Below are 27,121 nucleotides of genomic sequence, written 5' to 3' on the forward strand. Positions count from 1 at the left end.
AATAGCCTGAAATTAAAAAATAATTCCAAGATGTTCAATTTCGGTTATACAGAATCGTAGGTCAGGGATGGTTGAGGGCATTAAAAAATGGTTCCACAGAGTTCTGGTAATAAAATTAGAGAATTTGATAATAAATTTCTACAACATTCAATGAAACATTTTGAATTAACAACTATACAAGGCACATTAAAATTCCAACTTACTCTATTTCACTGAAAATAGGCACCCATAATCTGTCAACATTAACAGAATTGCCGAAAGTAAATATCATCTGCATATTTTCCAACAAACCAAACCTATTACCTCCACCAAAGCTCACCCTCATAGTCTCATCTGCAGTCCTTGAGCTGGCACCACTCTAGCTTTTAGTAGCATCATCTGCCTTCTCCGGATGCTTCTCATCCTCAACATCCTGGAAGTGACCATAAATGAAACAGATGCAAATTATTTTGGGTGTAACTACTTTGTTTAGGTGCAGCACACTAAGCATGTCTGTCATTGTTAATCAAAATGTGTTGAAACCTCAAATAATTCTTATAGAAATATATAAAAGTAAGACAGAAGGTACTATATTGGACACTAACATGGTAGGAAATCAGAAGGTAACTTACAGAATTGCCAATCTTGTCAAAATCATCACCAAAGCTTGCATCACCATCATCTGAAAGACAATGTAATAACCAATAGATTGTAAAATTGCAACAATAAAACATAAAAGCATACAATGTGCATAGGTTGATACAAGCATTAGAAAATGATAACACAATAGAATTAACTGGCCAAAACTGAGCAAACCAGGCTCGCCAATGACAAGGAATGAACATATTTTTTATGGGATTTGCTTATGGACCACAGAAGAAAAAGAAAACAGCTTATTAATAAAAAATGGATGTTATTAACAATTCATCAAGTTCTTCATTTCGCATATAAAATAATGAGAATGTTCAAAGAGATCAACAAATGTGCTACACTATTTAATATCTTATTGTAATTATTGCCACAGAGAGTCCTACACATCTTCAAACGCATTAAAAAGTGAAGCATTTCACTTTCCACAGGTATTTCAACCATCTCTTTTTTCAACAGCTCAATTTGACAACTCAAAACCATTCTGGAAATTTCATGATGCACCTATAATTTATGCTGTCATCAAAGCTGCATTACTACATTGATGCATCATAACTACATTGCTCAAAGTGAATATGTAAGGTCAAGACAAGTTGCATTGCAGGAGAGTTCTTACATTTTGGAGAGATTAAATACTTAATATCATGCATTGATTGAATGCTGGTCACATGATAGCCCCAGGGCAATGGTAGGAAAGTTTAAATTGAGAAAAGCATGTCACAACCATCTGAATGGTGAACCTGATATCACATAGGTTTATGAATCATGAACATGCATCCCAGAGTGAAAAGAACATACCTGCACCTCCATCACTATCTTCGAGATCTCCCAAAAGAAATGAATCCAGGTCCTGCTCAGCAGATGAAGTTTTATTTTTCAAGCTCTTTCCTGCCACCTCTGATTTATCAGTATCTCCAACCCCTGGAGTTGGCTTCACTTTATCATCTTTGATATCCTTCTCTGCTTTGAGCTTAATTTCCTCCATGTACTGCTTCTCATACCTGAGTGTTAAGTAAAGATAAAGAGACAATTCCATCAATTCAACAAGAACCTCTCTTATTCATTAGCATATGTTCTAAAGATTCAGTAATTCTATCTATAAAGCTTAATTGAAACAAGCCTTAAAATATAATCACATATTCTTATTCAGGCTTCAAATTTTTTCTCCCGATTTTATTCCACAATACCCACACAGAGAAATCAAAAAGTTAAAAACTGCAGTACCTCATGGACTCAGATTCAAGCAGACTGCAGAAACCAAAGAAATTAACAAAATATTGGCTTTAAATGAAAACTGTTAAGTATATTCCAATTGTCTGAGCTATGTTACCATGCAAAATACTGATTTTCTCATGATCTGTATCATTTTTTAACGAAATTCAAATGAATCAACGTTTACTCATGAACATACTATGGATGAGAAGAAATTTAACAGATCCTTCTTACTAAAATTGTCTTCAAGTTTCTTTCTTCTCCAGATACAGTACAAACTGGCATCAATTCATGTAACAAATCTCTTCTACTGACAATAATTCTTAAACAACAATGTTCACACTAAGACACTGTCAAAGTCACTTTTTTCAAAGATCACAATGAAGCAAAGTTCTAACTTATTATTAGTCAAAACAGTAAATATGATCTCACGGAAATTGGAAGTTACTTACGGAGCAACATGAGTGCTAACAAGCGTAAAATATATCTTCCAGAATTTCCTTTCTTTCATAACACGGGGGCATAATTCATATCTCAACTTGGAAATTGCCTACAGCGATTAAGCGATATAAAAATTAGTCACCCAGTTTTTTAAAAAAATTCCATCTTCTATGTACACAAATATCAAATTAGTACATATACATTTCTCAAAAAAGCATATATTACCTTGACAGTGGTGAGAACAAGCGTAGCGTGTCTCTCTTGCCACTCGGTCAGATCCTTCCTTACATTAGAAGCCGTGGTAGGCACATCAGAGGTCTCAGCTTCATCTATATACTCACAATGTCGAAAAATTAAAACAAGAAATAAAAAATGGACTGAATTTTTAGTTAGTTTCTTTTTCACTTACCTTGAACAGGAAAGTTCTGGAATGTATTAGAAGTAAATCCTCTAACGAACTCTTTTAAATCATCCGTGACACCGAATTTCCGGAGCTCCGATTCAGAGACGGTGAGATCCGAAGAAGAAGAAGAAGATGATGATGATGTAGCAATGGAGGACAACGATGAGAGCTGAGGAGGAATGATGTCGGTGATGGACTTGATAGGGATCTGATCGGCTTGTTTGAGCGCCGCAGTTTTGATCTCATCGGCCTTCTTAGACGCTTCCAATGCCAGTTCTTTAGACTTCTTAGCAGTCTCGGCAACCAGATCGGCGATTTTGGTCGAGGTCGTAATGCTTTGAGATTTTTTCGCCGCTTCCTCCGCAAAGGTTTTGGCTCTCTTCCAAAAGTCTTCCATTTTAGGATAGACTTTGATCTAGTCCACTCTTGCTCTTAAATTCAGTAGTTTCCGGCTGAAATAGGAGTCGTGGAGAAGTTCCTTCGTCCGTTTCTATCTTATCTTTCCTTCACATCACTCGCAGGAAGCAGGCATGGACCGTCTCACTCACTCATCTCATAAACGTGCCCAACGTAACAAGATTGAGCCCAAATGACTATTACACCCCCAACCCCCCACCCGGGCCCCAAAGGTTTGATGAATGACATTGTCACCTTTAAATTTCATAAAATTAAATTCTCCGTCGTCAATACAAATATGACTATATAATTAAATAATTTTATATTAAAATAAAATAATATCTAATCATATATTAATATATTATTTATAAATATATATAATAATTTTTTAATTAATAAATCTCTTATAAATCTTGTATTATTAATATATATTTTTTAATTTAATTTTGAATGAAATAATTCAATAGGTCAAAAGATAGAGATCTTGATCATACTGAAATATAGGGATAAGACTATAATCCCATTTCGATCGGTATCTAACCTTACAACTTTGATTTTGTTGGGCAAACGTACGGGTGGATGGCATAACACTATATGTCTTGCACTCTTGCTCTTAATTAAAAAAATAGACAAAATTCATGACACATTATTAATAAAAATCTATATATATTTCAATTTTCAAACTTAAAAGTTAAGTAAACTGGCATGATATAATAGATGAGAAGACTCAATTTATAACATTATATAAATGAAAATAATTAATTTTTTTATATTACGTGATATCGTAAAGGTACATCAATTAAACATATTGTATTATTTTATTTATTTATTCATTTTCCTTTTTAAGTAATTTAAATAAGGTTTCATAAGTATAAGTGGTAGAAGTTCAAACTCGAACATTTTTTCTAAATATTTTAATGCTTAACTAGATTTACTAATTTTAGATTATATTTCTTTCACTTATTAATATGTTTTAAAGACACCATTTTGTGTATGCCACGTGTATTAAGGTAACCCTAACATAGTATAACTCAAGAGATTTTAGATTATGTTTTAGGCTTTATAATATCTTGGGTTTGCACAATTTACAAGACCCATCATTTGATGAGTTACATGTAGCACGATAGATCATATCAAATATAATTTAATATAGTTTATTATTATGTTTTTTTTTATTAATTAAAGTTATAGTTGTAAATCAGTCAGGTTTATAAAATAATTAAAAAAATAAGATAAAATCAATTAAAATGATATTATTCAAATATATATCTGGTTGAATAATTATAACAATAAAACTATATATAAATAATTTTAATTATACAATCGAATACATAAATGATATGTAATTACATGATTAAATAATTTTAAATTAATTATAAAATAATATTTTATCACATAAATACACATTGTATCGTATTGTGCATGGCGTATCATTGAAGATTTGTCATCCCCTTGCAACAAACATAGAAAAAAGCATACTATATTAGAATAATGAAGCAAATTAGTTAGTAATTTGTGAAAGGCAGCGTGTTAGCAAAATATTGGGGTTTGTAGCCCACATTTGACCAGTAAACAAAGAGCCTAGAATTTGCAACCACAATGTCGGCCATTAAGCATAAGAAGAAACGACACCTCCCTCATTTCCGTAATTACAAAATACAAAATTGTGACCAAAAAGCTCGACTAGTTTGTTCTCAGATATGGGGCATCAGGCAGGTTTCATGGACCAACCGGCAAGGCCTTGTTATGAATGGGACGTCGTCGTTTTACATTAGAATAATCCATCGTAAAATACTCTGACGTGTCTGTCCTCTCCACCCATTCTTCCCATGTCCCTCTGCTTCCATGCATCTCTCCTTTTTCTTTGTTGTGTGTCTTCTTCCCTGCACACACAAATCACATTCACTGTCTTCTTCTCTTATATATAGTTTGAAAGTAAAGTGTTAAACTGAACTTTTTACAGCGGAAAAGATAATTGAAGTGCTCTGGAAATATTGTTCATGGTCCTCGAGCTGGCAACAACTAGTGCCTCAATGGTAATTAACAAGTGATTTAATAGATGATTACCAGCTTGAAAAAGCTCATGCTCATGCTTCTGCTTGTTGCGTGACCTTGTGTCTGTACCTTCATGTTGTGTAACCTAATTTGAATAACATAAAAGGAAAATGGTAAGTTGCAGAAATGTGTGTGTGTGAAACATAATCAAGGTTAATTAATTCTTGGAATCTTTGAGAACAGATTCTTACTGATACTTCAGCAGTGATTCTGAGCTTTCTGGGCAGTGTTGGCAGATCCGCAAGCTGTACTTCAATGGCTGCTCATAGTATATAGATTACACAAATGGCCACAATCATAAAAGGGATAAGAAAGAGAAAGCTAGAAAATAAAGTAACAAATGCATGCATGTTAACCTTTTTCATGTGAAGATTGCACTTGAATTTGCAGAGAAGAAGCAAAGGGGGCTTGCAGTATTAAAGAAAGACTGATTACGAAAAATAAAGTGATTTCCATAAGCTCCATATCCCTGGAGATTATATTGCACGAAAGACAGATTATGAATGATCTGAAATGCGTGTAAGATGGAGTTTATATTAACCAAGAAAGCCCCCAGAAAGAGAGAGAGAGAGTAAAGGGATGTACAGAGAAACACAAAGCACAAAATGAAGAGTTCCAAAACAAGTGCATAGAAATCTTATACTTGCTTTTGAGGAGATAATTTAACTCCATTTGAGTTGCTTTTGTCACTTACTCTTGCAGGCCCTCTTCTTTTTCTCATTATTTAAACAATAATGTCTACACAACATGAATTGCACATATCACCATCAACCCCAAAATGCTATTAGCTTTTTAAGATTCAACAACAGCTCAATCTGTCTTTGCTATCCTATGAAGAAAAGAAACTATTCATTTATTAATTAATATGTGTGATGCAACAGTTTTTTAAAATTATTGGCTAGAAACAAGCAAGCAAAGGCAAAGCCATCTCAGTTTTCACTTTGATAATATTCAATTAACTAAATAGCATTCTTTATGATTGATCAAGAGGCATAAAATTATTTAAGTGGCCATTGTTGAGTCCAGCAGAACTCTATGTACCGGGGTGATATCATTTTTTGGTGGTCTAGACATCAAAGGAAACAGACTCCTGGAGTTGTTTCTGTCTAATTATCTGTTGTTTCTTCAAAACTTTAATTTAATCTTAATTACACTTATTTAGACTATCTGACAGGTTGGCTATTTTTTTTAATTTCTGTTCCTGCCGAAATAAAAAAGATTGTAGATAAGGAATTATAAGCATAGATCAAACAAAGGGAATTATGTCATCTGTTAGTGATTGTAAGATCGATGCAGATTTCCAGTTTGGTAAAGTTTGTTCAACATCGTCTATTATAAGAGTAAGAAGTATAATTATGTCACTCTTATACCATATAGAAGAGGGTAAGAATAAAATATAAAAAAATCCCAATATAATATATTATATCATGTGATACTTTCTAACTTCAAACTATTGATAGAAAAATAGAGCATTTAGAATCTACAGCAGAGAAGGCCCTGTTTCCAACATTTATGCTTCCGGAAATGTCTCCTATCAGCTTTTGCCATTCTTACTGGACTGCAATTCCACTCGGGCTGTAATCTGTTATTGTAATAAACAATACAAACTTGTTATTTCTGGAATGAATCCATAAGGGCAGATGAACAATTAAGGGAGTAAAAAAAAAAGTTTTAAGGAAGCTTACATAGGAAAGGCAAAAGAACGGGTGCTTGTTGTGCTGCTATCAGATCTAAGCGAGAGGCTGCCAGAATACGCTATTGGCCCTGAATAAGTTATCAGACCTGATGTAGGACCTGTTGCAGAGAAGCTTGACTCCCCAACACTATTGGGAACCTGGCTTGAAACTGATAGCCGTGGAGCATATTCAAGTTTTGAGGTGTCTGCAGTCCCATTTTGTTTAGAATCACCATTCAGAGAACATTCCTCTCTACCTCTTGATGTGGGAGCAGAAGCATTGAAATCGAAAGTTATGCTTCCAGTCTCCACCTTGCTATTATACAATAACTTTTCATCCATGCTGCTGTTTGTTGATTCTTCAGATCCAGAAACCAGATCTTGGCTTGCCGAGGTTGGTTCATTGTGCTTTTCTTTGTCTATGGAAACTGCAGCAGAATTTTCCAAAATTCCTTCCTCACTGCCATTGTTTGATTCTTCAGCTGCCAAAACCAAAGGATTGGTCTCCAACTCTCCTTCCTCAGCGCCAATGCTTGATTTGTTGGCTGGAGAAACCAAAGCTGTGTTTGCCAAGATTGCTTCTCCTGAAACCAGATCAGGGCTTGCCCAGGTCGTCTCTTTACTGTCATTATGCTTTCCTTCGTTTGCAGAAACCATTGCAAGGTTTGCCAAGATTGCTTCCTCACCGCCATTGTTGGATTCTTCAACCAAAGTAACCAAATCAGAGCTCGCTGTAATCTCTTCCTCAGTGCTACCATTTGGTTCTTCAGCTAGAGAAACAAAAGCAGAACTTGCCAAGACTGTTTTTCCATCACAGCCCTGCATTTCAATAATTAAAATCTTTATCACATATTCTCTCCCACTCTCTCTTTACATCATAAGAAGAATATCCATTGGGGTAGTCTATAGCACCTATTTTGAAACTGTGTACCTGACATACTATCATCTAGTAGTTAAATTACCAATAACAGTTTCACTGTGTACCCTATAAACAAAAGCAGAACTTGCCAAGACTGTTTAACCATCACAGCCCTGCATTTCAATAATTAAAATCTTTATCACATATTCTCTCTCACTCTCTCTTTACATCATAAGAAGAATATCCATTGGGGTAGTCTATAGCTCCTATTTTGAAACTGTGTGCCCGATATACTTTCACAGTTTCACTGTGATCCCAATTTTTACTGTCAATATCTCAACCAATAAACAAATATGGCAATTTATTAATAAGTACTCCTAAGAAGATTTGATACTATACATAGGAGGAATCCAAAGTTTTATAATCAGATAATGTTCATCAGGAATATGTGTACCTGCTGATTTTCAGTCTCTCTTTCATCACTATCAGAAGACTTGGAGTATGAGTCATCTGTGGTCAAATATTGCCTTGAGAGCAAATCTCCAAGTGAGAAATTTTTTGAGACATCATCTGCTGTCTTGTCTATTTCATCATCTTTTACTTCATCCATCAGCATCAAATCGTTAGAATCACACAGACCAACAGTATCCTTGTCAGAATCATGCTTGAGTGGAAAATCATATTGATTAACAGTAAGCGTATTAGAATCATTTTCTGCAGAAGATTTCAACACATCAACGAGAGGCATAACAGTATTGATTTTTTCCCCCATCGGTTCATCATTTCCATTCTTTTCAGGAAGAAGGAAGGAACAGACACCCTTCTCATCCATATCACTCTCAAACAGGAACCTGTCATGGGAAAGTACTCCCTCATCAATGCAAATATCCTTGACATGGTCTGTACTCTCTTTGTAACAAACTATCAACTCAGGTAGTTCACATTCCAAAACATTGTTGTCCATATTAAAAACTGAGTTCTTGAATGATTCTGTTTCTCGGCAAGAATGAGATTGTTGAGCTGCCAGATCTATGATATCCTTTTCATTGTCCTCCGTTATATTGTTCAAACTCATAGAATGATCAAGTTTTGTAACAGTCCAACCATCTGCATCATTTATCATATATGATGATTTATCTGCATCCCCCTCATTGGGTTTTGAAGCACAAAAGAGTTTGTTCTGAAATTCCTTCAGTGACTCCAAAGGAATGTCTTGATAATCAAAAGGTTTAGAATCAGGCTTGCGGTCTAAAGCTGGATGCACAAACACTTGTTCATTATCTGAAACTACATCAAAATATTTAATTACTCTGAATCCTATAATTGGAAATTAGAGTTGGGGAAAAAAGTGTTAATTGAATGACAATTAATAGAAAGTAAGATCAACAAAATAATTGTACCACTTGATTTGATCGAAATCTAAATTTGCAAACTACGTTATGGGCTCCAATAATTTAAAAAGTGCAATTATATGCTCAAGCAAGATCCCAACCTTCCATAAACCAACTTCCCAAGAAACTATTTAAACATTTGAAGGCTGTCAAGAATTTTGATTGCTAACCAAAAGGACGAAATGGTTCTGATTATACCAACTGAACTCTCATAACAAAACAGACAGCATACAGATGCTAACTCTAAGGAAAATATCATAAAAAATATGTAAAAATAGAGTTGGGAATGAAAAAATTCTAAAAGAAGATTGCTATTACCAAATTTCATGGTTCACATGGATTTGGAAAGATGAGGAAGTTCTTCACAGCTACTATGAGTGATATCTTCAAGATTACAGAATTCAGGGAAGTGCAAGCTAATCCTGCCAACCAAAGATACATGGAAAAACTGTATTAAAATAAGCAACCTAACATTACCCCTCTTTAGATATACTTTATAAGGGACCAAAAGAGCATTAAGGTGCTGAATTTGAGTGATCAAATCAGCACAGTTCACTTTTGGAAAGTAAACCATACGCAGACAACAAACATAATTACATAACAGAATTCAGATACACCATATATATTCAAGCACAACAGTTGAAATCCACAAGCAACCAAGTTCACAAGAAGATAATCTCAAATACGCAGAAAAAAACTTCCCAAGGGAAAAGTTTATTAATTTATTAATCACAATTCTGAACAACTGGAAACATAGCAAGCTTAGTTATGGTTGATCTTCCTATAGAACAAACTAAACTAAGACATCAGGATTATACAATAAAAGAAAAACATTTTTTCTCAATACGAAGTCCTGATTATCTTGACAAAGAATTCCATGATCTCGTTAGAAAAGTTCTTTTCATAACCAGATGTTGCAGCAAGTTTGAACTTTGAATCACACAGAATATTTTTCTCACTAGCTGTTCAGAATTTCAGAGCAATAAAGGGTTAAAAATAGTTTAATCAGATACTGAAGAATGTTTGCTCAGGTCCTAAAAAATAAGTAACCTCATATCAATAAACATTTAAAAGTATCAATGGTACTCCTGCCCACTCCTAAATGTAAAAAGGAGGAAACAGGGATTTAATTTTTTTTGTGTGTGTGATTATTTAAAGAAAATAAGAGAGAAACAGGTATACAAATTTAAATGTATAAGTGACTGTAGTAATAGTAGAGTCCTAAATATAAAACAAATTCAACAAGGTCAGATAGAAAGTGTTAATGAAAAATGCAACTTCAGAACATACTGTAACAATAATAACTATATATTACTCTTAAAAAATTGAAAGCTAAAACTGATGTATTGAGGAAAACCATCATCAACCAGAAGGACAAACAGACCAAATTAAGCTATATGTAAGCGGTCATGTTTCCTGATGAGGCCCTTTTAGCTGTTGACAAATTAAAGATATTAGGAATAAAAATGCTAAAAGGACCAGTATCAATTCAACAGCTTCAACACATAACTAAACCATGAAATAGTTATTGTATCAATTGCATTCTCAATCTCAAAAGTCAAAATCCAAAATAGAATAAAATGAAAAGCAGAGCTGAAACAGTAATTAATCCTTTACAGTGTATGTATATAAGTAGCATACATATATTAATGAGGTCGGGCTGATGTTGTTGTAGAAAAGCCAATAACCATCCAATTACAGGCACTAAAGAATATCATCAAGTAATACCAGTACACAGGAACTCTCCGAATCCAAATATTATAGGGTAAGTAAGTTGGAATCTTAAGCACTTTCTCCATATAACAAAAGGACAAGAAAAAAGTTTTTATCTTTTCCTAAAGCTTACATAAACTTTCAACAGCTAAATCATAACCTATATTAAAAATATTATTCAGTAACCCATATGGCCATCCTTCATAAACAAAAACACCGTTTATTTTGTTCTCTGGCTCTAGTCAGATTTAACCCATTATAATAAAAACTAAAATTCTCGAAGCAATCAGAGAAAATCCCAGATGGGTTTTTAATTTAATCCCATGAGCAAACATTGTAATACCCAAAATAAGAAAATGCCAGAGATCTGCATCAAATAAAAAAAAATACTTTGCTATCAGCCAATCAAGAGTATCTTCTTGCTTTCTCGATTCGATTCACAGCCTACAATCAAGTTGCATATCACTGGAAAAACAACAAGAAACATAATATTAACCAAATATTACAGAAGTCTTTAGAAAATTAAGAAAGAAAAAAAAGCATAACCAAGTCAGCAAATCATGTTATCACAGAGAAAACTGAGTTAGATCGACATATAAGTTTCTGGAAAACTTTAAACCAAAGGAATGATATTATTGTTCCTTAGATATACAGATACGAAGCTTTCAAAACAAAATCTGAATCCTAAGCTTTGGATAAAGGGACTGCTGTTTGTGGAAAGCAAATAGAAAATGAAAAAAGAGGATGGACAGTGAATAGAGAGAGAGATAGTAAATAGTAAGTGAGTTGTAATTATCAAAAACCTAGTATTAAAGGTCAACTGCAATCAATTCGTGTTGAGCTCCCTGCAGGATAAGTGAACCCTATCTATTAAACTAAGTTTCTGCATTAATTATCACCCTCCACCTACAATCCAATAAACAACAACCAAAATTTATTTCCCTCACCTGTTCCTTCACTTTCCCCGGTCCTCCATCAGATTTTCCGGCTAACCAAACAACACCAAAACGTAAAATAAAAATCTCTCCTTTATTTGAAGTTTTGGTCAGTTGCCACCGGAAACTCACATTCAAAGTGTTTTGTTGTGTTGTGTTTTGTCCCTTGAGTATGACAAAGATTGAAAATTTCACAGTACAACCTCAAAAAAGTCAACTTTTGTGTCTTGTATCGCAATCGGCTGGGGGAGAGACTTTGTTTTTGTTATGCTTTAAACGTATGTGAGGAAGGCCTGTGAGAATAGGATGGCTCGTCAGTTCGTTGAGATCTTAAGCTGCCTTTCTGTAATCTGTACTCTTATTATTATAAATATTATTTCCAAATAAAAATATTTTTCTCTTTCTTGTTTTTTATTAGTTCGTTTTCTTTGTCAGCTTCACTACTACTTTTTCATTTGCGATTGGGACCCATTTCCAGTCAATCCTCACCACTCATTTCAGTCAAAGGCATGATTTGGCCGTTTGATTATGAAAAGTCACTGTACCAGTACAGTGTCTTCCGGGGTGGAATAGTGGTAAAAGTCACATGATTGGATTACACGTGCACCTGAAGCTAATATGAGTTGTAGGTCCATGATGAGTGATGGGGATGATACGAGGGTAAGGAAAAACACGTGTGATATGATTAGGTTCAATTTGGAGCTTTTTTATTGGGCCCAGAAAATAGAATAAAGAAAGAAAGAAATGATTTTAATATATTTTTCTTTGATTTATAATTACAAGGAGAATATGTCTTCTTAGCATGTAAAAGAGATTTAATGACTCAATTTAAACATTTAAATCTTTTAAAGTAAATGGAAAACCTAATTAATTTATTTAACAATGCATGTGGGTGGAACGAGGGTTTGACCTAATTAATTATAATTAACAGTATGATTAAGACAAATGGAGACTTTCCGGTGCATGGGGATCCTAAGTGAATTCTCCTCGTTTGACGCTTCCTTCTTCTCTTTACCAATTCCCATCTTCCTATTTTATTTTATTTATTATTAGACCTCTTCATGTGTATTCCACCATACTAAGATGTCACACTAATCCCAATTAGAGAAACCATTTGATTAATGGTCAATGCCAGTGGGTCGGTTTCAATTGAATTCAATGTTGAAGAAAATTGAAGTCTTAATTATGGGCCACAAAGTGTTGTTTAAAGGCAAAACACACTGCATCCACACTCAGAAAATAACACATACCAACAGAAACATAAAGACAAAGATGAATATAATATGCATATGTTTTGTCTATAGATTAATAAGAGACAATTTAATTGACAAAAGGACGATTAGTTTATAATTGTTTAATCTTAGACTTTAATAGGTAGGATACATATCTGAGTCTCGGATAAAGAAATTATTTAAAGTAGTATTACAATACAAATAAATTGTTCAAACCCTTTTGTGCAAATAAATTATACAATTCTTCTATACAAATGAAGTGATAATACCTGAATAAATGATTTTAAAATGAGAAAAAGAATAAACAATCACAATACTCAATTTCAAATTATCACTTCAGTTTATACAAATAAATTTGTATAATTTGTTTGTATGCATAGTTCTATCCTTTTATTTAATGTATTTTATGAGATTTCATACTCAGTCCCCCAGAGGCAACAAAAATATGATAGGTCGATGATTTTGCAACTGGGAAAGAAGGCGAGAGGAACGTTGAGAATTCAGAAGAAGTCATTTGGCTTCCCAACTTTGATATTCAGATCACTGAGATATCCAAAAATGGCATTTTTCTGCCAGCCCTTGAAACTCCTGCAATCAGTCGTTTACATAGGTCAAAGATTATCAAACATGTATTGCAGGTGGGGGGAAAAAAGAAGAGGGCAAACAACAAATAAACTTATAAATATGCAATAATGAGATCATTATCCCAAATTAAAGAGCACTCTCCCCCTCACTCTTTTACAATTAACAAAACCCAAATTAAATGGCCACACACCATCAATTGCTGACCTACACATTTAGAATTGAGCATTTGTTTTAGACATTGATAAAGCTTAAGGAAAAAAGAAAAAAAAAAAGAATCTGCAGTAGATTTTAAAGATTCATAATTTTCCATTTTCTACAACCATTGAAGAGAGACAACCAGAACATTGAAGAAGGGTTTTGATGAAAGATTCTAGAGTAGATTTTAAAATTGCTCACACAATTTTGCTATTCATTTTCAAGAAGAGATGAGAAAAATGTTCTTATTATTGGACCTAAGACTCCTGGTAAAATTCCACAACCCCAACATCAAGCATCTGTAAAGATCTCTTGCTCATAGCCTTAGTAGAAATGGATGAGGCATCAGCTCTTCCAAACATTTAATTTCATTGCCCCCCACAAAGACTAGAACAAACAGAATGTTGTTTAAAATGCAAAAGGTGTTAAGAGTTTAGCTAAACACTTCTAGTTTGTTAACTCACTTCTGATCAAGATGTGCCAGAATTTCCCCACCAGGAAAAGCTGTTTTGGTAGCCTCAAAAGCTTCTTTAATGGCCTGCTTCCATGTTCCACCAATATCTTTGGCATCAGTATCTGCTTTTAACTGGCTTGGCTCTTCCATTGGCAATGAATATCCAGAGAGTAGATGGCCTACCCAAACATCACCTTTCCTATCATTACAAACAATGAAATGGTACATTAAGACACTGAAGAAAAAACTATGAGTCATTTATTCTTTTTCTTTCCTTTATTTATGGAGGTTGGAGAGCCTTGAAATACTGTTTTAAAAAAAACTCAATCTATTGTATGCCAGCCATTTCTCCGCACTCCATTTATTGTGTATATGCATAAACTACCCAAGTTCACCAGTGAAAGAAGATGTGATTATAAAAAGGAAACACAAATGAATAAGCACTTGTCCTGCAAGAGCCTCCAGAATATGTGCACGTACTAAGAAAGGCATTGATAAGCCAAATTTTGTTGAGTTCATTATAAGCAAATATTCTACAAATACATTCCTGTACATTTTTGTATAAAATTACATATCTCAATTTTCTAATGGGAACTGAAACATTGGGTGTGAAGTGAAGGAAAAAGTATACATTAAGGCCTATTAGGATGCTTCTGCAGAAACAAATTTAATGGAGCTATCCACTATGTTGACTTCAACATTCTTAGCCCAATCTTTCATATTAATAATTCATAGGATATAACTTACAAGTTAAAATGACAGGAATACTTAAGATATAGCCATATGTGAAAACTGTTGTATGACATTAACTTACATAACTATGTCCATATGTCGAGGTGCATAATGTCCTCCACCTATCCCAAGAAGAACCTTCTTCTTGTCATTCTCCCTATGATATCAATATAGAAGAAATGGGTAAGCAAAGCATCATCAAGAAGAAGAGGGTTTAATGTTTCAATGGACATTGGCAAAACACTCGAGTGACTTGATTAATCAAAGAATTTGTCAAAGAGCATACATTAAATGAATATTCAATATGCAAGCATGCAATGATCAACTTACAGAAACTGTCACTAGAACATGCAGCCAGAAGAGAAGTTCACATGATACATGGAGTACAAGAAAACATTTCTGTTAGGCTAAGGTATTCATCACAAGAGAAAGGCTAAGGGGACACATGACGTTAAATTAATGGGCGTGTAGCCGTTTTTGGAGAGAGACACAAAAAGGCAAGGAAATGTGGCAGCAGGGGAAGAAAAGAGGGAAAAAAACTTAAGGGAGAAGATATAAAAGAAGGCCGGAGAAGAGGGGGGTCTTTTGGCAGTTAGTTAGTAAGGGGAAGCAAATTCCAGCCGGGGTTACAGCTGGATTCATCCATATTCAAGGGGGAAGATTGGCTGTATAAACATGTTGAGATAGAGCAGTGTGATGAATTGGCTGCAATTACCTGCTAAGTGGGTAAATAAAACCAGAGTATTTAGTATCAATCACTTTTGGGGTTGTTCGGTTGAACTGTTGTTGGTTTGGTTGTTTTTGTGCGGTGTTTGTTAGATTTTTGCAGGTGGAAACACATCAGAATATCACAAAAGGGGGACATGAGGCAGATACATTTGCTGGTTTTTTTATCAAGTTTAAAAGAAACAAGTCTAGTCATGCAGAGAGACAGAGTTTTGTTGGACAATCATGTATAATAATATTAATCAAGATACTCTATGCAAAAAAAATTCAAATGATGAACAAAAGCTAAGATTGTTGTTCAATTTGGTGGCAGTACCTGCTCCAATTTCCTACAGCCACACCTTCCCCAAGACCAAGTCCTTCCCAAATTAACTTGAGGCAAGCACAAAAAAGAATTTAGTGAACAAAAAATGTGATTTCAAATAACCTGCATAATATACTAATATAATAGTGACAAGATCAATTAATGCTTGAAATAATAAGGTCGAAAATACAAACTCAACCTCAGCAACAACTTGGGCAGCATCCTGTCTCTGCCAATATTCCTCTGTACTACCTATATCAATCAGTGGAAACCTATTAAACATAAAACACAGATTACAAGTACTCCCCTATTATGAAGGGCAGGATGCCCACTATTTTGACACATGCCTAGCTTTGTGGCCAGTTTCAATTGGTTAAGGTAGGAAGCTTGAGGCTCTATAAATAGATATTAAAATTTGCCTTTGTGAGATACCATAAATGAAAATTTGGACATTCCTTCTCTTGCAATTTTAGTTTTCTTACACTAAATTTTATTAATTTCACGCTACATTATTGGCAAGAATAACTTTGCATATCTCCTGATTCTATAATGCTATATTACATTACTATTTATAATGTTTTCCTCAAAAGTATGTTATGTGGTTGTTCCTGAGTTGCATTCCAACTCAGAAAATAAGCTTTGTTCCAGCACTTCTCAAGTATGGAGATAATTATCTAGTGTTGGAAAAATAAGCTATACAATACCTTCTAAAGGCATTACAAAATAAATAAAATGTATGAAAGTTTATTTTGAGGACAACATTAATTAACCTAACTAGCTCAAATGAAATAATCAATGTGAAAATTAACGTACAGATGAACTAATTGATAAGATTTATGCCATTTTATATTCTTAGTTATTTTTATTCTCCCCATGAGAAAACATCAAAAGCATCTTCTTACCAAACTCAGAACTACTGCCCTATGTTTGCGCCCATGGAGTTTTATTCTAAGATTAACCAAAGACTCATTACAATCAAAAAATATATCATGTTTCAAGAAATAGGCAATGAAACGAAACTCACCAATCTCAACAAACAAAGTCGGCTTATTTGTTATCGGCCCATGATGTGTACCCTCCAATGTAATCTACATTCATGTATAACAACATAAACTACTGCTTATATAAAATCATTTATAAAAAAATAAAATAAAATAAAAACAAGAGATAAGCAGATGAAACCTCAAATTCAGGAACTAAATTATGAGAGACAGCGATTTTCTTTAAGAGTCTGAGCCAGGGACCAATTCTTGGATTTGGTGGCGCGGCCCACCCAGGCCTGCCACCCTGCGGCAACGCATCTCCTTCACGTAAATGAGGCACCCCTGTCGAACAATGTTGTTAATAATAACAAGAAGTAAAGAGGATCACGGTTAACGAAATACAGAAATGAATGTAAAATTGTACCGATTGGGTGAACAGTGAGAGCAGGACGGTTCGAAACGGCAGTGTGTCTGCTGAGAAATATGACTTCGTTTACTATTTCACCAGTAGCTTCCTCCCAACGGTTGTCTAAATCATCCTCCACCACGATGCTTTTGTCGTGTTGTAAAACTCTCACATCCTGATTGGCAAAGCTCTTTATTTCCTGTAATTATATAAAAACTAAAATCAAAATGTAAAGAATATAAAGAAATTAATGAGGTGTTGTGAAAGTAATGACCGACTGACCTGTAAGGAAGGACCGGGGCGCCAGCCAGGCATGGACAAGAGCGCTTTGGCTGGGTTTATGGAGGCTGGATCGATTGTGGTGGCGACAATCAGAGACACCATTTTCATTCCCTGATTTAATTGTTGTGAGACAAATCAGACACAAAATTTCAATTTGAAAAAAAAAAATGAAGTTTTACTTTTACCCCGCGATTCAATCATACACAAAATGGGGCAAGAATATAAGGATTTCTTTAAAAATAGTCGGAAACAATTTCACAGCCCTGGTTTCAAAAACAACGTCTCATCCATTTCAAAATATGCCCACCGATTTATCTTTGTCGGTTCATTTAATATTATTAATTTTGTTCAATCATCCAATCTCTAAATAAATTTTTTTGGCGGCACAACAGTCAAGCAGCCAAGCCTCACCAAATTTCAATATGGCGGAGGCCGATGTATCTTCTTTGTCACGAACAAAATTAGACTTTAAAATAGAATTTACTGCCAGGTTTTAGGATTAAAACAAAAAATTGACAGCAGCAGGATAACGTTAAAATACCCAAGAATCGAGACATGACTTTTATATATATATATATAAATAAAATAAAAGGGTAATTGATTTCAAACCTTCATTTGGAGGCCAATAATGTGGAGAGGGAGAGAGGGATTTACGGGTAGAAAAATTCTATAAGATTTGTCTTCTGGCCGTGAATAACTTGTGTGCACTTCAGGGTTGGCAGAAGATTGCTTTTATACTAACTTTAATCAGCTGACAAAACCCTAAAATGACGTCGTTTGTTATTAACTCTAATTTCCTTTGATTTATGCTGCTAAAATAGAAAAGAAAAACATGAACATAATTTACCTTTTATTAGTGTTATTATTTTATATGATTTATAAATAATAAAAAATGTATTAATAATAATACAATAAATAATATAAAAAATTTTGATTACTTTTTTCCGTATTAAAATAATTTTAATTTTATTATCATTTTATACAAAATTTTTAATTAAAATAATAATGTGAAAAATATTTTTAAAATATATATTAATAATAAAATAATAATTAAAAATAATTTAATTAATTTATATCATAATTTAATAATATAAAAAATATTAATATGTATTAACATAGAGAATATTTTATAAAATACATAAAGCAAATATTTAACATAAAAAAAAAAAGTTAGTGAGTCCACTTAGTCAACCTCAACAACCTTAAAGTACTCTCATTTAATATTAACTTTAATTCTCTTTTCGGGTTCTTTGGAGTAGAACTTTATTGAACTCAGTGGTTAATTCAAATTCAATCACGAGCCATCATTCATGATGTATTATATAAAAGACTATATTTTTATCACTATATTTTTGTATTCTTTTTTTATCGATATTATTTTAGATGATAATATAAAAAATATATAATTGATATATAATATCATGTCACTTAAATAAAGAATAATACAATTTATCATCATATTCACCATCAACATCATAATAAATGGTTCAAATAGGGCATAAAAAAACTTTTTTATTATTAACTTAAATTTGATAAAAATAACACTATTGAAATAAATTTTTTAAGTATAAGATAAAACATCAATAATAAATAAATAATATTTAAAAAATGACAATGATGAGACAATAATACGATCGTATATATCAAATTGAACAAGCGTGTAAGGATTTTAAGCTATGTAAGTATGTTTGGTAAAAATTGAGACAATGACTTTTATTAAGTAAGAAAAATACACAAATAACACTAAAATGAGAGATCTTATGAATGATGGATTGGATAGGACACAGAGACAAACAGAGTCTTGATGATTGTGGCTGAGGGAGGGTTAAAACGACAATATGACACATAAGTAAAACTAGAAATACAAAAGGTTGACAATGCACTCCAAAAAAAAGAAGGAATCCTCCTGACCATATAAAGACGAATCAAAATAGCGTACAAGATCCTATTTTTGTCGGTCGATTTTTCAGAAATTTTTTTATTCTTTTTCGATTTTGATTTCCTATATTTTTTGGATTTTTTTGTTAACCGGTAATATAAATATGTGTGAAGAGATCAAGCGATCTCTCATTGAAACTTTACTGTTACCAAAAAAATTGTATTATTTTTGCTTTTCCCAGTCATGCCTAAAGTTGAGCAGCCTACTTCACTCTCCAAATCTATGCCGGCAGTTGAACCTTCTGGTGGTTCTCTACCTAAATTCTTGCAGGATAATGGTCTGACCCCAGAATGCAGAGACTTAACAACCTCCCTTCCCTCCGAAAGAGGTTGGGTTGCAGATCATCTCTTTCAATACCAAGGTTTTTGGCACCACGTTAGACAGTTGCAAGGAGTTTTAACATGTCAGAATCACTTCCAAGCTCAAGATTCGGACATCCTCCTTGTCTCCACTCCTAAGGCAGGCACCACTTGGTTAAAGGCCATAACATTTGCTCTAGTCAACCGTTTTCTCTATGTTGATCATCCTCAGCAACACCCTTTGCTCACAAATAACCCCCATGAACTTGTGCCTTTCTTGGAACTTAAACTATACGTTGAAAATCAGGTTCCTGATCTCTCCACCTTGCCCTCTCCAAGGATCTTTTCAACTCACTTGCCTTGTGTTTCCTTGCCCACATCCGTCAAGGACTCAGCTTGCAAACTTGTTTACTTGTGTAGAAATCCTAAAGACACATTTGTGTCACTTTGGCATTTTACAAACAAGCTGAGACCAGCAGAAATGGGTGAGAACTCTCTTGAAGAGGCTTTTGATAAGTTTTGCAGAGGAGTGAGTTTGTACGGACCCTTCTGGGATCACGTGTTGGGCTACTGGGAGGCAAGTTTAGAATGTCCAAAAAGGGTGATGTTCTTGAAGTATGAGGAAATGAAAGAAGAGCCAAAAGTTCATCTGAGGAGGTTGGCAGAGTTCTTGGGGTGTCCATTTTCGCCGGAAGAGGAGAGTCAAGGCTTGGTGGATTGTATCTTGAAATTATGTAGTTTCGATAACTTGAGCAATTTGGAAGTCAACAAGAAGGGGAAAATGTCATCCGGAGAGGAGTATAAGGCATTTTTCCGGCGAGGAGAGGTGGGAGATTCGGCGAATCATCTGACGGAAGAGATGATAAGGCGACTCGATGAGATCACTGAACAGAAGCTGCATGGGTCTAAGCTAAAATTATAATATGGTACGTACGTTTGGAGTCATTATGGCAATAATATATTTTCCCATTGGTATATTGCATGCATTTGTCAGATTTGGTCTGTCCACTGGGGACCTCCATTTGCAGTTGTCAGATATGGTCTGTTGATTGCTAGATTATGCTTGATCAAAATTATTTGTATGGTTTGCTTACTTTGGTGAGATTATGCTTGATCAAATATGAGCTTTTTCAGCACTTAATATCTAATGTTATGGATTTTGAACTCATTCTCTCGTAATGGCAAAACACAAAACAATTATATGTTTAGGATGTGGACAGACTACTTTCTTTTTAATTTGGTTCCATCTCTTTGTTTTAGTTTCATTTTGGCTCATATCAGGTCTTTATAAAGAGGCTTTTGTGTTTTGATTACTTTCTCTCGATTCCTTTTCTCTGTTCATCATTTTTGTCTGCTTCACATTGTTTCTACGCACTGGCGAATATACACTGCTTATTCACATGAATCAGGAAAAAAAGCCAAAACTAGAAATCGAACTTCTATTCACAAACACCTTATCATAATCTTAATATTACCAGCGATCGACTACAGAAGCCAATGGCAGATCTGAAAACCCTCCAATGTGGAATGAATTATGTAATGGAGAGAAATAGGGACGACAATAATACCTTAGTTATTGGGTCCCCACCTCCAAAACCTAATCATCAATGTGTCAAATTCTTGGAGCATCATTTGTGAATATTGTCTGTTCTTTTGTCGGAGCTCTGAGAAGGAAAAGATTTCCATGTGCAGCGGACGGTTCTAAAAGGAGTTTCATCATGTATATTGATTGTCATAACAAGATGGGGGCTTTATATAATTTCTAAATTTTGCTTGATTTGAGACCCACTGATGATTTGCTTGGCTTTAAAATTGTTATCGAAGAAGAGGGATGATTTACTTGACTTTAAAATTGCCATTGAATTTGACTGTTAAATTTGACTATTACTGTCAGGGATTAAATCATTATTTATCAACAAATTTTTTAAAAACTAAAATTTATCTTATTTTCTCTCTTTTAATTTGAAAAAGTAACAATTTCACTTTATTTAAAGTTTAAAAAGTTGTATTTTTTTCATTAAGATTTGATTTTTTCCAAACCACTACTTTTCAGCGACATCTTCAGGAAGACTGTTAGCCGACCTTCCCACTACCTCTCTCCTCAGTGGTTTCTTGACATGAAAACCATCAAAAATTCTATCAAAATGGCCGGACATATCTACCATTTCACATGAATTAAAAAGGTATATATTTAGAATATGTCAAAATTTCCGGGAAATTGATGAACAAAGTTGTATAAGGAAGTTGGGTTTGGAGATATGAATATGAAAAAACGAGCCCACTGCCCAACCCTGTCTTGTTTTAATTTGGGAACCAGGCTTTTCTTGAGGTGCATCCTGAGAGCTCAGATTGGAAAAAAGCCCAATATATGAAAGAAGTTGAGTAAACCCAAGAGAATTTCCAAAGATGAAAATGCCAAAAAGCATGTTGAACTTTTTAACACCATTTATACATAAGATGAAAGTGCTTTTGGTTTGATATATTCAAGGGAATCAATCATTTTGAGTTCATCTTTCCATCTCACAAAGCATAGAAATTCAACACGCCCAACCCAACCACAAAATTAGGAGACAATTTTTAATATATGATACACATGATACATGCATCCCTCGCACATAATATTATAATCATCTTTCTTTATATGGTATGATACAACTGTTGTCTATATAACAATAATCAAATAGATGGTGAATCAATAAACAAGTTTTTAATTAGTTTTATATTTTTCACATTGAACTTGTTAACATTGTGTGACAATTATACAAACAAAGCATGTTGGGTTTGCTGGTGATGATGATGATGATGATTTGTTTATTGACTTATGACCCATGTATTATTATAAATATCAAACCAACCTGCAACGTAACCCAAGCCCTCTTTTTGGGTATGGCCTACGAGTTGGTTCGTCACAATATATTTAAATTTAAAAATTATTAAAAAATTATAATTTAAAAGGTGAATTTGTAAAAACACACGAATTGTCTTACTAAGGTCCCATAAAGGCGTTACCCACTAGGCTTTGTCCAATTTTTAAGCACGGTGGATCACGTTAGAATTAGTACGACAAAGCCCATTGTCATTAGAAGTGGCAAAATGGGTGGATCACCTATGTAATCTGCGAATAACCAATCTAAATAAGGGTATAAGTTTTAGATTTTTAGATATGTACTCACAAGTAATAAATTTTTGCAGAAGTGCTGGGTATGACCACAAGTCACTATTTTTTTTATTCATTTTCTTTTTCCACTTCAACATCAAAGTCACAATACACTTAACATAAATTTTACATATTTTTCTTTTTTTGACATAAAATAAATTCATATCCGTCCTAAAATTAAAAAATTTGTTGTGCTAAAAATAAATTTAAAAAATATGAGCATTAAACATTTTGTTATAAATATTTATTCCATTTTTAATACTCAAAATTTTCAAATTTATAAAAAAATGTTTTTATAATTTGAGGTAAATATTCGTTCCTCCACCGAATTACGATATATTTGAAAAGAAAAATATTGAAAATTAAAATAATAAAAACAAAAAAGAAATAGTAAAAAATTAATATTAATACGTAACCTATGAGTCGATCCGTATCCACCAGATTAGATATAGGTTTATAAATTATCACCTATATAATTTGATCCGTATCCATTTTATTGGCATCCATATCAATCCGACCCATACCCAATTCAATCCACTTGTTTGTCCAGTCTAATTATCATCTCTAATTATAAAATATACCCAATAATATGAACAGGAAATTGCTGCATCCTCAAATCTCACCTAATACCCAATATCACTTTTTTTTTTTTTTTTTTACATGTTAAAATTGAGATTTATAAATGCCCTCTTTTGTTTGTATTAAATTTTATGAAAATATATTTATTATTAGTGCATTTTCTGTGGATGAAACTTTACAGATGATCGTTGTCTGTAATCATATGATTGAAAATATAAAAAGATGTGATCCTACCCAACTCTCAACTAACAGATCTTATTGGCTAGTTTGACAGCATCTCAATTCTCAACAACTTGTTGCCATTGAGTTGAACGACCTGCTTTTTACACCACCTCGGCTCCACTCATGACTCCAACGTTATTTGGTGAAAAGGATTATCCCCGCTTCCTCTTTTTCTTCTAAATTCAAACTTAAGCTTAGATTTGTCTACTAGTGTTATCACCCAAATTTTCAGTTATGTCTTTTTTTGTTTTGATAAATCTATATATATTTATTTTAAATACACAAATAAATTAATTTTTTATATATGTCGTAATATAATTTAATATTTTTAAATTAAAAATAAAATATAATTATATTATTTTACATGAAACGACACTAATAACTGTTCTCTTGAAGAGCAGAAAATTTTTAAACTAAAATATTTCTATCAAAACAAGTAAATATAGAAATCTCTCAGAGTGCGGTTATTTAAATTTAAACCCAATATCCTTTGAAAATAAACCAAAAAAAAAAAATCAGCCCGTCAAATAAAACGTCTGTCAAGATCCGATTTCCCGCCCACGCCTGTGGTTTAGGCAGCTGTCACTACCAGACCCACTTGCATATATCAAACGAGTACGTACACCCCCAGCTCAGGCCGTATCTCTCATCGGATCTTCTCTCATCGCCATCTAAAATCAGCGTGGTGAAAGTAGGGACCACTGGAGACATTACGTTACATCATATAACATAACGCCTACATCGTCGTCGTTTCATTTATGAGGTGGGCGCGTTTCAGTTTCCTGCCTCAAACCGGACCACGTTCCTTCTTTCTTTTTCCAATATTGGGCTAACCTCATACAGACACAACCCATTCTCCATCACTACTTTCTTTTTCAAAATTATATGTCATTTGTTTTCTTCTTTTTCCTCCTAATTTGTCTTCTGTACCTTTCAATTGAAAACGTGACTTCATTCAATAAGCAAAAAGTAATTCATTTTAATCACCAAACATACTCATTTAAATTTATTTCTAAATATAATATGCTTTTTATTTATTATTTTGTTTTTCAACGTGATATTTTATTTGATCCCACAAATTTTAGTGTTAAAACACATTATTTATCTTTTTATTTTTTAATGTTGGTACTAAAAATTGTACCAACAATAACATCACTAAATCATGATTGAGATTTCAAAATAAGTATTAAAAACAGTAAAATTATGAAATAAATATCGTTTTAAAATGATTTGATCTGTAATTCAGAAACTAACGCTTAATATTATGTTATTGAGTGTTTTTTAGTACAATCTTTATGCATAATAGTGGAATGTTCAAGTGTTATTCCTAAGTCTCTATAATTTTTTATTTATAGTGTAAGAGCAAGGTTACATAAGGAATTACATGATTAAATGCTAGAACCCTATTGTTAAGGAAATGTGAGGATTATGTGCTCTCAATTTGATAAGGAATGTTTGTTATTTCATTTTGACGGAAAGTGAAAGGATACCTTGAAAAGTTTATTAGAAACAACCTTAATTATTAAGAGTTACTCATTAAACTCTCCGAATAAAAGTTCTTTTATGCACACTATGTTATAAATTGACAAGTAGATAATGCGGTTGTCCATCGTATATAGTTTGTATAGTTACTTATTGTGTATAGATCAATTGTCTATTTGCTATTGCTTTTTGTACAAATAACCGCAAATAGACATGAAATATTTGGTTTGAAGTATACCATGAATGGTATTTCAACTTTGTATTAAATGTAATGTATACATGAATTGTATGCCTATGATGGCGAAAACAATTTTTCGATGATTTCCTGTTAAACATGACTTGTCTTCCTCGTCAATCTAGTGTTATTTCAACTTTTCAACGAGCTAGGACATGGAGCTTGGTGCTCCACTACCACCATCTCGAGGAGACGATTCTTTTTCTCGTAGGCTATTTTGATAGCTTTATTATTACACTTTGAAACTCGGGTATTATTAATAATTAATCATTTATTCATCATTGTTTTTCTAAATAAAATTATTAATATCATGCAATAAAATACATTATAGATGAAAAACGATATATACTAAAAGTTATATTAAATTAAATATGATATAATATATTTTATTGATACAAAATAATATGTTATTTAGAGAAAATAATAATATAGTAAGATTATCTATCAAAAGTTATAAAATTTTAAGGGTATTTACGATGTTTTTTTAAAATAATAATGTATCGGTTATATTTTTTTATTATTTTATTTTTTACAAAAATATATTATATAATATAATATATTATACATGATACAAAAAATTAAAATTTTAATACATAATATGATATAATTTGCACTACCATATTTTCCAGGTTTATAAAAATAGCGGCAGAACATATAAATTTTTTTGTTGGAAAATATAAATAAAATAATATTATGTGGTTTCGTTTTCGGAGGAAATAGTATTGCCAATATAAATTGGCCAATTGCTTTACTAGAAATAAACAAATAATTTAAAAAAGAAAAAGAAAAAACCACCTTGCGAACGTCAAAATCGCACCACATATGCGCTTTCTAGCTTTTCTCTGACACGGATCATGAGCTGGCGAAGAATCAAAACGACCCTTCGTGTCGTCGAAGAGACTAATTATTAGTTACTGTGCATTGTGCGATTCCAAGGGAAAACCCTAGCCAAGAAAAGTAAAAAACCGACATCATGAGCCAACACGTGTCATGCGCGTGACTGCCATGCTGTCTCAGATTTAAATCTTCTCATGGGTCTGCCTCATGTCACGTTCACCTTACCTTGTCCTCATAAATATTTTTATTTTATTTATTTATAAATGATTTCCTCTCTCTATGTGTTGTATTTATCAGTCTAATCGGTTTTAGTTTAGTTATAATTACCTATGGTAAATCAGTTAAAAACACACTTATCAATATTTTTTTACTACATCTTATACATATTTTATAATACAATATGAATTATAAAATACATCATAATTAATTTAATATAATTTTATGATATAATAATATTATCGATATCTATCAATATATTTTTTAAAAAAATAATGGTATAACAAAATATATAAAAAATTTTAAATTTTTAAATATATTTATAACACTTTCTAAAATGATGACATATCAATTATATTTATAATATAGAGTAATGTTCAAATTTGGCTAAACTCACATCAAAACAATTATTTTTTTTATGATTGATTAAAACAATGAAGTTTCCATCATCTTAAATCAAACTCGTAATTTTAAAAAGTCGAATACTTTTAAACTTAAGCTTGATCATATTATATCCCTTAGGTTTAAGCTCGTGCCCACTTAAAAATA

The 27,121-nt window shown here is 32.9% G+C and overlaps 5 protein-coding genes across 10 annotated transcripts; 1 reads left to right on the plus strand and 4 right to left on the minus strand.

The window, feature by feature from the left end:
• Positions 1 to 88: 88 nt before the first annotated feature.
• On the minus strand, positions 89 to 3,234 carry LOC123214880. The gene is made up of 6 exons (XM_044634891.1): positions 2,690 to 3,234; positions 2,506 to 2,609; positions 2,292 to 2,389; positions 1,426 to 1,628; positions 612 to 661; positions 89 to 412 (listed from the first exon to the last, which is right to left on the minus strand). The coding sequence occupies exons 1-6, from the start codon at positions 3,078 to 3,080 to the stop codon at positions 359 to 361; spliced, it is 900 nt and encodes a 299-aa protein (XP_044490826.1). The 5' UTR covers positions 3,081 to 3,234; the 3' UTR covers positions 89 to 358.
• A 1,357-nt stretch (positions 3,235 to 4,591) lies between these two features.
• LOC123214482 (protein GOLVEN 6) lies at positions 4,592 to 6,349 on the minus strand. The gene is made up of 4 exons (XM_044634269.1): positions 5,491 to 6,349; positions 5,326 to 5,393; positions 5,147 to 5,219; positions 4,592 to 4,962 (listed from the first exon to the last, which is right to left on the minus strand). The coding sequence occupies exons 1-4, from the start codon at positions 5,597 to 5,599 to the stop codon at positions 4,799 to 4,801; spliced, it is 414 nt and encodes a 137-aa protein (XP_044490204.1). The 5' UTR covers positions 5,600 to 6,349; the 3' UTR covers positions 4,592 to 4,798.
• Positions 6,350 to 6,438: 89 nt separating this feature from the next.
• Positions 6,439 to 12,056, minus strand: LOC123214481. 4 transcript variants are annotated; one of them, XM_044634268.1, is made up of 6 exons: positions 11,720 to 12,056; positions 11,163 to 11,237; positions 9,378 to 9,481; positions 8,123 to 8,922; positions 6,820 to 7,628; positions 6,439 to 6,716 (listed from the first exon to the last, which is right to left on the minus strand). In XM_044634268.1, the coding sequence occupies exons 3-6, from the start codon at positions 9,385 to 9,387 to the stop codon at positions 6,608 to 6,610; spliced, it is 1,728 nt and encodes a 575-aa protein (XP_044490203.1). In that variant the 5' UTR covers positions 9,388 to 9,481; positions 11,163 to 11,237; positions 11,720 to 12,056; the 3' UTR covers positions 6,439 to 6,607. The 4 variants fall into 4 exon arrangements, with proteins under 4 accessions (XP_044490203.1, XP_044490202.1, XP_044490199.1 ...); XM_044634267.1 differs by having other exon boundaries at positions 8,123 to 8,949; XM_044634264.1 differs by having other exon boundaries at positions 8,123 to 8,955; positions 11,720 to 12,055.
• A 990-nt stretch (positions 12,057 to 13,046) lies between these two features.
• On the minus strand, positions 13,047 to 18,371 carry LOC123214714 (D-aminoacyl-tRNA deacylase). 3 transcript variants are annotated; one of them, XM_044634669.1, is made up of 10 exons: positions 18,216 to 18,371; positions 17,607 to 17,717; positions 17,343 to 17,523; positions 17,118 to 17,260; positions 16,960 to 17,023; positions 16,135 to 16,187; positions 15,948 to 16,003; positions 14,988 to 15,062; positions 14,184 to 14,372; positions 13,047 to 13,527 (listed from the first exon to the last, which is right to left on the minus strand). In XM_044634669.1, the coding sequence occupies exons 1-10, from the start codon at positions 18,219 to 18,221 to the stop codon at positions 13,440 to 13,442; spliced, it is 966 nt and encodes a 321-aa protein (XP_044490604.1). In that variant the 5' UTR covers positions 18,222 to 18,371; the 3' UTR covers positions 13,047 to 13,439. The 3 variants fall into 3 exon arrangements, with proteins under 3 accessions (XP_044490604.1, XP_044490606.1, XP_044490605.1); XM_044634671.1 differs by lacking the exon at positions 18,216 to 18,371 and adding an exon at positions 18,018 to 18,036; XM_044634670.1 differs by lacking the exon at positions 18,216 to 18,371 and adding an exon at positions 17,792 to 17,953.
• Positions 18,372 to 19,681: 1,310 nt separating this feature from the next.
• On the plus strand, positions 19,682 to 21,012 carry LOC123214713 (cytosolic sulfotransferase 12-like). The gene has a single exon (XM_044634668.1). The coding sequence runs from the start codon at positions 19,729 to 19,731 to the stop codon at positions 20,764 to 20,766; it is 1,038 nt and encodes a 345-aa protein (XP_044490603.1). The 5' UTR covers positions 19,682 to 19,728; the 3' UTR covers positions 20,767 to 21,012.
• The last annotated feature ends 6,109 nt before the right edge of the window (positions 21,013 to 27,121 follow it).

This window comes from Mangifera indica, chromosome 4 (genome assembly GCF_011075055.1).
Source record: "Mangifera indica cultivar Alphonso chromosome 4, CATAS_Mindica_2.1, whole genome shotgun sequence".
Classification (NCBI taxonomy): Eukaryota; Viridiplantae; Streptophyta; class Magnoliopsida; order Sapindales; family Anacardiaceae; genus Mangifera; species Mangifera indica.

Bases quoted from the DNA above. Each gene is read 5' to 3' on its own strand.
- LOC123214880 (XM_044634891.1), bottom strand. From the start codon at position 3,080: ATGGAAGACTTTTGGAAGAGAGCCAAAACCTTTGCGGAGGAAGCGGCG. The intron at 662-1,425 runs GTATGTTCTTTT...ATTGTCTTTCAG, and splicing joins AGATAGTGATGGAGGTGCAG to ATGATGGTGATGCAAGCTTT. The intron at 413-611 runs GTAAGTTACCTT...GGTCACTTCCAG, and splicing joins TTGACAAGATTGGCAATTCT to GATGTTGAGGATGAGAAGCA.
- LOC123214482 (XM_044634269.1), bottom strand. From the start codon at position 5,599: ATGGAGCTTATGGAAATCACTTTATTTTTCGTAATCAGTCTTTCTTTA. The intron at 5,394-5,490 runs GTTAACATGCAT...TACTATGAGCAG, and splicing joins GCAATCTTCACATGAAAAAG to CCATTGAAGTACAGCTTGCG. The intron at 5,220-5,325 runs GTAAGAATCTGT...TATTCAAATTAG, and splicing joins GAATCACTGCTGAAGTATCA to GTTACACAACATGAAGGTAC.
- LOC123214481 (XM_044634264.1), bottom strand. The intron at 7,629-8,122 runs GTACACATATTC...ATTGAAATGCAG, and splicing joins GAGAGACTGAAAATCAGCAG to GGCTGTGATGGAAAAACAGT. The intron at 6,717-6,819 runs GTAAGCTTCCTT...TTACAATAACAG, and splicing joins CGTTCTTTTGCCTTTCCTAT to ATTACAGCCCGAGTGGAATT.
- LOC123214714 (XM_044634669.1), bottom strand. The intron at 17,024-17,117 runs GTTTCATCTGCT...ACATGAATGTAG, and splicing joins ATTTAGTTCCTGAATTTGAG to ATTACATTGGAGGGTACACA. The intron at 13,528-14,183 runs GTGAGTTAACAA...GACTGATTGCAG, and splicing joins CTGGCACATCTTGATCAGAA to GAGTTTCAAGGGCTGGCAGA.
- LOC123214713 (XM_044634668.1), top strand. From the start codon at position 19,729: ATGCCTAAAGTTGAGCAGCCTACTTCACTCTCCAAATCTATGCCGGCA.